This window comes from Brachycentrus maculatus, unplaced genomic scaffold (assembly GCF_059751285.1).
Source record: "Brachycentrus maculatus isolate JH-2025_06_01 unplaced genomic scaffold, ASM5975128v1 h1tg000303l, whole genome shotgun sequence".
In the NCBI taxonomy this organism is placed as follows: Eukaryota; Metazoa; Arthropoda; class Insecta; order Trichoptera; family Brachycentridae; genus Brachycentrus; species Brachycentrus maculatus.
The window spans coordinates 915100-925820 of NW_028281053.1; the positions used below are offsets into that span (position 1 = coordinate 915100).

Genomic DNA, 10721 nt, shown 5'->3' on the forward strand with positions numbered 1-10721 from the left:
GCAGTGATGTCACTTGTCGTCCAAAAATTCATGGGTGAACGTGTGCACTATGGTGCACACGTTCACCCATGAAGTTTCTATGGAAAATATGGAATAAATAATCTAGGTACCTCGTCACATGCATTCGGGCCCAACCATACGTTCTGTATGTGAAGCTTTTTTTTTACCAACGTCCAAGTAAATGAAATCCAGCTACGACTTATGCAACAACGCTTATCATGGTCCTATTAAGGCTTCAAGATTTTAAGTTTTATGACCTTAAGCTAATCGTGAGTGGATTTACTCTTTGAGTTTAGAATTACTATAATTTCATGAAATGGTAACTTTAAACGTCATCGATAAAATTAAGAAAAGTGTGTTGAGATGGTTTGTACATGTGGAACGAATGAGTGAGGAAAGAACGGTAAAACAAATTAATAAGGTGAATGTAGTTAAATAAAGGATCAGAGGAAGACCGAGAAAAACTTGTCATGATCAGGTTTGTCAAATACTTTAAAGTGATCAGGTCAGGAGTCGAAATAATCGGTGGGTATGTATGAGGAGATGCATGAACGTGGAAGAGGCCAAGAATGATTGCAAGGACAGAATGGTGTGGCGTTCTGAATAGAGAGAATTCTCTGTGGAAAAGCGGTGAGATGGTTAGTTAGTTAGATTCTACGCAAAAATACTCGCTGTGTGTGGAGCTACCAACTTCTATAGTCTATGGTCGTTAGCAGTCGATAGTTTTGGTAATTTTGGCGGGTTTTGGGTGTTTTTTTTTGATCGTCTTTATCTTAGCTTTCTGTCTAGTTCGCCCGGTAAATTAGTTGGCCTGGTACACATTGCGCCGTATTTTCGTCCTCAACTTTTGAGATCAGGCCTGTCAGTTATTACCTGTCAGTTATTATTAGTCAATATTAATTTGGAAACGTTGTCAGTTTATCTTGAAAGAATATTTAATGTTTTTAAAATGTGCAGCATCGATTTGGATCCAGATGATCTTCAGAGAGCGTTACAGCACATAAAGAAATTGCTAAAAGCGGTTGAATGTTCAAAATGGTAAGAAATGAAAACTTGTTAAATGAAGAAATATGTTTTTATAATAATTAAAACATAGGTTAATAATTTTGTCTTGTAATACATTGTTTTGGTTGGTAAAAATACATACGAAAACATGGCACAGGGTTAAAAATACATATTTTGTTTCACGGATTGATAATCTAAACTGCCGAGAGTCTTGACGACGTTTTGGATCATAATATAGCCAATGACGGTGCAATGCGATCGTCGGCGAGGAATACTAAGCAAATGAAATGAAATCAATTTATTCAATAATTACTATATACATACCAGACTAATATTTAAGGCAAAAACATAAATTACAAAGTAAATTAAAATACTCTTGTTAAGAATTTAGAAGAAAATCGCTTCGGAATACACATGGACACATGGAACAGATCAATATATAACTACCATATTGCTCATTCCTTTCTACAACGTCAAATATAAAAAAAACTTGATTTTTCAGGATATCGTTTTTAAAGTTTAAAAATATAATCAAATGTATTAAAAATAAATATCAAGCCACTTATTGAACTTTTTACTGTGCAACAGATCTTTTTAGGTAAAACCTGAAGGTTTTTTCTCCATTTCAAAAATATTTGGTATATTTAAAAAAATAATTTAAGAATACCTTTTCTTCAAAATGCAAAAACAACACTTTCCGCCCTGTAGCGGGTAAATATTAAGTTAAAAATATGCCTCTTTTGTTGGGATATAGTACATTTTCTGGGCATTCCGAAAACATCCACAACTGACTATTGACAATTTTTGATATATGACATTGAAAGGAGTGAGCGATATGTTCTCTCCTATTCCGAGAATTCTAAGATATGGCAATGAATACAGGCCATTGGTTGATATTTTTAGTACATCAATTAATATCTTCAAGTCAAAATTTATAGAACACTTTTTGGATCTCTTGCCATGAATTGTATGGTGATTATTAGCTTCCCTAGTTTGTACCAATTTTAAAAAAAAAATTTCACCAAGTTTTACATTTTTTTATTACTTGTACTTATTTTTTCTTTTTTCATTATTTTTGTTTTTTATTATTATATATCATTTATTATTATTTCCTATTTAATATTCTTATATTTTTTGTAAACGGCAATAATGCTGTAATTAAATAAATAAATCATAAATATCCGGCGTGATATTGTTCAGCATAGCGGTAGCTCTTCCTACAGGCACAACCATCGGCAGGTTGGTCCTGTATATAGGAATGTGAAACAATCAATGCCAACGCTGTCTAAGATAAATATCGGGAACATACAGACCAATATTCTGCAAAAATTCAGGATTATCGATCATACCGCGCAACAATAGATAAAAATGCCTAATCAAATACAAGTTCCTTCTAGTGTCTAAACTATTGTAGCCAAGCATACCCTGGAGAAACTCGGTTGGGTAGAGCCAAGGATAATAGCCGTACTCTCTCATGTAGAGATACCTCAGAAACTTCTTTTGGGCTTTCTCTACCATAACAGAGTACGTAAGCTCATGTGGTCCCCAAATCTCTGCCTACCCGGGGGTAGACAGAGAGAATAGAACGCCACACCATTCTGTCTTTGGAAAAATTCTCCGCCTCTTCCACATTCATGCATTTCATACATATCCGCCGATTATATTGACTCGTAACCTGTATGTGATTGAACTCCTGTATTCCTAACCTTTATGTGTTTTTAATAATAAAATACAATTAAGTAGACTCCAATAATCAGTATTTGATGTTAATATTTAGTAAATAAATCTTATTTTTATTTTATTTATTTATTTATATTTATTTATATATTTGTCCGCCTCCGTAGTGTAATGGTCAGCACGCTCGGCTACCGTTCTGGAGGTCCCGGGTTCGATTCCCAAGGGAGGTAAAATAAATATAAGTGATTTTTTCACTGTCATATTTATTCAATATTACCCTGGACTGGTACCTGAAGCGGAGGGCTGATCACCCTTCCTTCATGTGTAAACGATCAAGATAACACTGCGTTTATATTACGCAGTGCCCTATGCACCATTGGGGTGCGGATAAGGGTTTTATTATTATTATTATTTATATAAATAGTATACATTTATTCAAAAAACAATTTAAACATATTAAAAATATTTTTGCAGAGACCCACCAAGCCACCTTGTGTGTCTTGTCGGTGGGGTTCTTTTTACATACATTTTAATTGTATTTATCCATTTTAACCTAAAATGCACACAAAAAAGAGAGAGAAAATTATGAATATAAACCATTTTACAATTTTCATAGAATTAACTCTTGATCGTTTACCCAAAATGTAAAAAGTAAAGAAACTATGTTTGATTACAGCAGTGGGATACTCCAGAGCCCGCTGGCTGGGCAGTGTGGGCACGTGGCGTGTGCGCGCTGCTGGGCGGGCAGTGCGTGCCCGGAGTGCGCTCTGACCGCGCCCGCCCCGCGCCCGTGCGCGCCCGCGGAGCACAGGGCCGCCGCCGTGCGCCGCCTCGCCACCGCTTTCCGGACCCACACTGGGGCTGAAGGTAGTATGGATGCTCGTCTAACTAACTAACTAACTAACCAGTCAACAGTCCGGCTTCTCCTGAGGAGTTTTACGTGGTTTCCTCCCAGCTATGAGCAAATGGTGACAAGTTCCTGATTGGCCCACACTAGATTATCCATCCTGTTCCCAACACAGATTAACCTTTCCAGGATTACAATAATTGATGTCCGACTTTCTCTGGGGAGAGGGTTTTTTTAAAACTTAAATATGTATTTTTTAAAAATAAAATCTTTGTATTATGAAGATAGAAATTATGTAAAAATAATTTAAATAAAAAATAAAGCCCACCATCTCTAGGTTTTATTTTATGACAAAGTAAAATACAAATATCCACAGATGTCATTACTATACAAATTACATAATACCAACTGACAGATAGACTTCGACGCTCATTAACGTTGATACTCCTTTGAAGAAAATTCGCACCGACATTCATTTACGTCCATACTCCTGGAAAGGTTAAAATAAAACATATTTTCTAAGTTAAAAGGGACAAAAATCCACTTAACGATCTAACGATCTTTAAACCTTGAATATAATGAGAAAAAACCTTGAATATAATTATCCGGGGAGGAACGCAGCGGCAGGCTGTCGCATACCTCGCAAGTGCGTTGAGTGTGCATCACCGTCTCCCATCGAGCAGTTTGGAGGGAAGTTGATTGATATTGAAAAGTGTCTTTTAATCCACTAAATCTTTAAATTAATAAACAAGTTTTTACTGCGCTCTAAACTTTAAGCCTCATTATTTCAGAGTTAAATGTGGACTGGTTCCATTCGGCATGACACCAGGCATTTGACAATCGGGACCGTTAGGTTGATCCCATTATAGGAACATGTAATCGATATGCATATAACCTGTTAACCGGGCGGGACGCATGAATACGTCAAGTGTAAACAATTTCGGGTACGGGTAGGACATCTGAATATGTCCTTGAAATATATGTTGCGCCCTGGAACGGGCGGGACGTATATTTTTCAAACAACAAAGGTATTAGTCATCCATACATGTCTCGACATGAATTTAAGACACCGAGTGAATCAGTATCATTTCGCTATTGAGAGTGGTAGACGTGATCTGGGTGAGCCAGTACGTACTTACACTTACCTACCTATTTTCGCACCCGTTACAAGTTGCGTAATTGGACAGCGGACCGCTCGGTTAACAGGTTAAAATTTTATTTTTTCAATGTAAGAATCGTTTTTTACTTTATTTCCAGTAAACATCAGTCCTCCAGTCAGCGATAGTAGCAACAAAATGGAACTTGATTCCGAGGACTGGTTCCACAAGAAAGACATCAAGTCCTTGACAAAGAAGACATATGGAAACAAGAAGCGCGACTCGTCCGCTTCCAGATTGGTGTCAGTCAGCCAACTCGAGACGGACATTGTGTTTCCCGGGGAGGAATTCGGGTCCCCGGCGATCGGTGACAGAGAGTCTTCTAAGTCAGATCCGGTAGCCAAGGTCAAGGGCTGGCTGGAATCCACCCAGAATGTATTTTCAAAAGAAGAACTTATTGGCTTATCTCAACCCTGTAACGATCCCTCTCCGCAGCTTAAAGGAGTCATTCACAACGAATCGTACGAAAACTTTAAAAAGAAAGTCGATGATGCCATATCCTCCGAAAATACAATTAAATCTAGCTCCGCTAAAAATATCATAGACTGGGATGAAATCCAAGTTATCGAGTCTGAGCCATTTTTTCCCGATGAAAAAGACAACATTGTCGAGGTAAGCTCGGTGAGTATCGACGAGAGCCATTCCTCTAAGGAAAAAGTTCCTAAAGATGATAGCTTACTCAAGAAGTTCTTTAATAAAGCTCTGGACAAGAGGGGGGAATCGGTCGAAACAGAAAATAACCCGCAGCAGTTAACGAAGGATAAAAATTCTTGGAAGAATGTTAAGAAGATGAAAAAGGTCCTGAAAAAACCGGCACGACCTTTGAAGAAACTCGATATATCTGTAGACCGAGGAAATAGTGTCATAAATGAAATCAAGCCGGCTATTAACTCTGATAATACGGAGGAGCCTATAGTTATCGAAAGCGTCGTAACGCAGAACTTCACGAAGGGCACTGCCAAGTTGAGATCCCCCGAGGCTGTGAGAAGGCGCCTTCCCTCGTCTCTGTCAGACAGCCCGGTCTGCCTCGATTCTCCCGACGTCCCTCGCATAGTAGATAAAGACTACGCGGCTTGTCAGGAAGTCATCGCCCGGTCCATGCTGCATAAGCAGATGCACCCGCAATCCTCCAGCGACGCCAGCAAGTCGACGCTAGACAAAGCGGCAGACAGGAGCGAGATATCGGAAATTCCCTTGACTCATTTCAGTCCGGGTGCTAAAAATGATGCCACCAAAGTTCGGCATATAATAGAAAACTTAGAAAGCAAAATACACGTCAAAGATATTTTAACAGATTTCTCAGTCGATGAACTATCCGAACACCTTTCTTCCGTCGCTTCTGTAGAGCAAGCCGATAATACCTTAAATAATCCATTACAAAATGTACCCGATACAATCTCTCTGCGTGAAACTTCCTACGATTTTAGCAGGAAGGTAGCTGAATCTCCTCTTATGAAAAGATTACCCGAGCCTCCTCACATTGAAAGCGATATTGAAATCTTGCAAACCGACTATATCCATAATCCCAAAGCGCCGTTCGTATACCGAAGACGGTCGGATGATAAACCATCGGCGCTAGACAGAAGAGTCCCTTTTTATTACAAGTCCAAATGTAAACCTCACAATATAACTTGTGCCGAGCGTCCTGACGGCTTGAACATCGAGATCACAGGAGACAGTGTTGTTACAACCATTGTCATCCGGAATCATCCGGCAGTTCAAGTATCCGGAGGCGGACAATGTCATGTCAAAGTGGCCAGAACTAGGGACGCGCAAACCAGCCCGATACCATTCTCGGAGCTGCTCGACCCGCGCCAAAGTGAAGATATGTTTGTCGAAGAAACGACTCCCGGACAAAACCGTCGCCAAACTCCTCCAACCTGTCGTAGCAAATCTATTGATGAAGAGCAGGCAAAGTTCTCTCCGCATGCCAAAAATAATGCGACCTGCGAATATACATCGCCATGTCGCGATAACATAGCCGCAAGTTTTAAAAAGATAAAAACCGACGTTTCTACCGATACCTACAAAATAACTGCGAGTTTGGAAAATGAAATGAAGGAATTTGACTTGGTTGAAGTTGAACCTCACCCGCCTAACAGAATGGTATCGGAGATATTGAGCTCTGGGTGTTCTAAACGCAACATGGTTATAACCCAAGTTCAATCGGGGCCCGCAAAAACGACTTGCCATGCCAATCTCCCGGCTGAACGTTCTCAGGATTCCAGTCTGCCGCTGCTGGTCACTATCCCCGCTACTTCAGCGATCAAGTCGTGCGGACTTAATAAAAGAAAATCTCTGCCGGACGGTGATGAAAAAAATGTAAATTTTCACAAGAAAATGAAGACTTCGAGCCAAATAGAATTGGATGAAAACTTGATTATCTCTTTCGATGATTCAGAAACTCAAAAATCTCCCGAGAAAGTGAAACTGGAGGCAAAAGAACCTCATGCGGACAGCGAACCTTTAAATTACGACGATATCATAGGAAAAGTATTCGCAAACATCGACGAAGATCTCAAATCCAAAAAATCATCGCAATCTCTGACTTCCACGCAAAAAGGTGCAAATAAAACTCCCGTAATTGGACCAGAATCTGCATCTATTCAAAACGATTCTCAAGTTTCCGATCGGTCTACTTCGATAATGTTTGACAAGTCAAGCAAAATTCCAGCCGAACCGTCGAGAAATAAAAGTAATGTAAAAAATTCAAATATCGAACATTCCAACAAGAGAAATGAAACTGATTTGAGGAATCTCAGCATGGAGATTGAGCCAGATATTAAATATAGCGAGAATATGTTCAACACGATGTATGAGAAGAACACAGTCGGTTTCAGTACCCAGACTTGTGGGGGCTTACCGGAGGCGGGGCCCCAACATAGCAGCGCAGTACCCAGCAGGGTGAGTGCCTATAAAGGGCGGCAGGACGGAACCATAGAGCTCTCTCCCGAGGAGCAGATGCTACTGACGCCGTCTATGAAGATAGGGGAGTCCCTGCGCATGCAGCAAAATGAGGAGTTCTTCAGCCCACAAATAGACAAGATGGATTCGGATGGCAGTATGGTCGAAGAAACACCTCAAAAACCAAGGTAATTTTTACACTTTATTATTTATAATGCTAAATTATGAATAATTGAAAATTTTGCAGACGCTTAAGAAGATTAAAGTCTGACTAAAATGTATACAGCCTAATTAAGGCCCAGCATTCATTAAGTTCATCGGAGAGGTCACATGTCTTTTCACTCCCAATTTTTTTTAAGAATGTAATATATATATTGTAATTTTTGTTTGTTTTTTAGAATATATTTAGAAAAAAATATTTCACAAGTTTCTTACCTTTCAATAACTTTTTTCTTTTCAAAACCAAATAATTATTTAAAAGAAAAACTAATTTTTCAATGCAAAAATGGTGTTAAGCAAAGAAAAAAACAACTATGTAAAATGTTACCTGGATTTAGAGAAAATTAAATTTTACCTTAACAAATGCTGGGCCTAAATATTACTGTACTTTAACTATTGAATTGCTAAAAGGATAACAATGTGCCGTAAAAGATTTAAAAAAAAAGTTTTTCTTTGTTGTAGGAAGAACATTCTCAAGAAGGGTCCGGAAAAGTTGAGCAAGCTTTCGACATCAAATAAAAAATCAACCCCGTGTGACAAGTCCAATGATCCTCTGCCACTAGATGTGACCCAAATAGAAAAGCCACTGCCTGAATCATTATCAAGTAAAGAGTCGGCAGCCACTCAAAAGGAGAAACCCACTCCTAGTACATCGAAGAAAAATGAAACCCCGTTAAGCATTTCCAAGTTTAATAGTGACGTGAAGTACAGGTCTACTCCCGTGCCGGCCCCGGCGAGGAGATCTTTGATATACATGGACTCCACGGCTACCATACCAGAGTGTGACGAGAAGACCCTGACTAACCGAGATGACAAAGAAATTGAATCAATTTCAGATATGTATAATAAAAGTCGGAAGAGTTTGGCACATACCAACACGTGCGAAGAAAATAATTTCTTCGAGGAAGCATTCGAAGCGAGCAACAATGATACAATTAAAAAATGCGAGTCTACCAGCGGCAGAGAAAGTGCAATTATCGGGTTCAGCAATAAAGAAGAACCGCATAGTATGATTCAGATGACAAAGCCGACACAAATGATAAGGAGACAGCCTTCTGTCTCGAGCCCTAGGCCAGTCGCCAACAATGTACCTATCTGTGTCGCCACGTCTTGTTTACCCTCAAACCAAGTCAAAATAGTGCGAGAATTGGCCGCCCAGATGGGTTGGAAGTTCTCGAATCAGTATATTTCGGCTTTGACCCATTTGATCGTTCGAGTCGACGAGAACAACATCTCGCAGAGAACGGTAAAGTACGTGCAAGCCATCGCCAACAGGAAATGGATCGTTTCCTTCAATTGGATCACAGAGTGCGGAAAGAATAAAGAGCGCGTCAAAGAAGACGATTTCGAAGTGTTGGACTGTTCCGGAGAGATGGGTCCTAGAATTTCCAGAACACTAGGCGGCAAGTTGTTTGACGGGATCACCTTTCTCGTGGTCCCGCCGCTGACGACGCTCAAAGAAGAAGAGTTGTCTAGTATCTTGCGGGTTCGCGGGGGTCTGGTCGTCGACACCATCGACCAAATAGAGATTAAGGATCCCAAGAAGGTGTGTATATTGCTGGCGGACGAACAGAACTCCCAAGATGATCGAATGATAGACCTGTGTCTGCGGCATCCCGTGGTGCCTTTGAACGTGCAATGGGTGCTGGATTCCCTAGGGAAAGGCAGATTGGAAGTCGGCTCCCCCTACCTTCTGGTTCCGCGCTCTCTGCTCCCGCCGGTGGAGTGGTCCATCCAGCTGGCCAGCGACGAATCCATGGAGATGGAACCTTGACTCTTCCAAGTAATGTGATAAAAAAATACCTAGTTTTAAGGCAAATTTTTGTAAGTTTATACTGGCTGGCCATCTCCTTCTGTATGTTATCAACTTGTCGACGCTCCTTGTATATAGTTTATTATCCTTGTATATATATTGTAAAAATGTTATGTGATGCATTTTGCGGATTTCGCCGACACCACTTGAAATTTGTACATATTTTATATGTACCAAACTGTGAGATTGTCGGCTTAACAATATGCAGTATGTAATATATATACATTGCTGGAGAAATATAAATTATAACCACCCTACATGGTTGTAGGTCGTATAGAATTTTGTACCAATATTTATTTTTAATGTCTTGTTATTATATCCCAAGTTTAAGTGTTTTTTGTTAATTTGTTATTATTATCATCTGTCTATAACTGTGGAGGTCCTCACCAAAAAGTTGACATTTCCAATATTGCACAAAAAATCTTTTAAATGCAAATATGTTCTGTTTACTTTATTCTATCAAAATCTTAATTAAAGTCGCGACAAAACGTGACCAATCCTGTGTTAAACCAATATGAAATCATTAAATCGCACCAAAATGTAATAATTTTACAAGCTAGAATTCCTAATTACTTAAAATCATTTATAACGGAAATGTAACATTTTGGTGAGGACCTCCACAACTATAGTCCATTCAAAAATTAAGTTACCCTTGTTTTATGTGTAACGGGATGTTTACAAATAAATAGTGCAAACATAGTATTTTAAAATATTCTTCTATTCACAAAAAATGCTCTAAGAGTGTGGGAAATGAAGACTAAGAAGCATATTATATATGTATTATTGGCAAGAGTCTACAAGACAAAATAAGGAACACCAGGGTAAGAGAAATATGCGAGATCTAAGATTTTGTTGGGTGGAGAAGGCAACAAAGGAGACAATGGCATGCACATGTGAGGAGAATGGAACCATCCAGACTCCCTCACATAGAACTGCACGGCCAACCCCAAATTAGATGGCTCGACAGCTGGGAATCGACATCGCAGGAAGCTAAAAACAGGCCACGAGGCCTATACCAAGAAGTTTATTATATATAAACATAATTATACATTTATATATTAAATGTTAAAACCAAACACTGATATTTGAGTCTATTAAA

General features: G+C 39.2%; 1 protein-coding gene across 1 annotated transcript; it reads left to right on the plus strand.

Annotated features, from left to right (window-relative positions):
- The first annotated feature begins 685 nt into the window (after nt 1–685).
- On the plus strand, nt 686–9956 carry LOC148304814 (uncharacterized). The gene is made up of 4 exons (XM_088267712.1): nt 686–1038; nt 3359–3549; nt 4787–7778; nt 8272–9956. Exons 1-4 carry the CDS (start codon nt 950–952, stop codon nt 9581–9583), a joined length of 4584 nt encoding a protein of 1527 aa, XP_088123838.1. The 5' UTR covers nt 686–949; the 3' UTR covers nt 9584–9956.
- Nucleotides 9957–10721: the final 765 nt, after the last annotated feature.

Bases quoted from the DNA above. Each gene is read 5' to 3' on its own strand.
- LOC148304814 (XM_088267712.1), top strand. From the start codon at position 950: ATGTGCAGCATCGATTTGGATCCAGATGATCTTCAGAGAGCGTTACAG. The intron at 1,039-3,358 runs GTAAGAAATGAA...GTTTGATTACAG, and splicing joins GCGGTTGAATGTTCAAAATG to CAGTGGGATACTCCAGAGCC. The intron at 7,779-8,271 runs GTAATTTTTACA...TCTTTGTTGTAG, and splicing joins GAAACACCTCAAAAACCAAG to GAAGAACATTCTCAAGAAGG.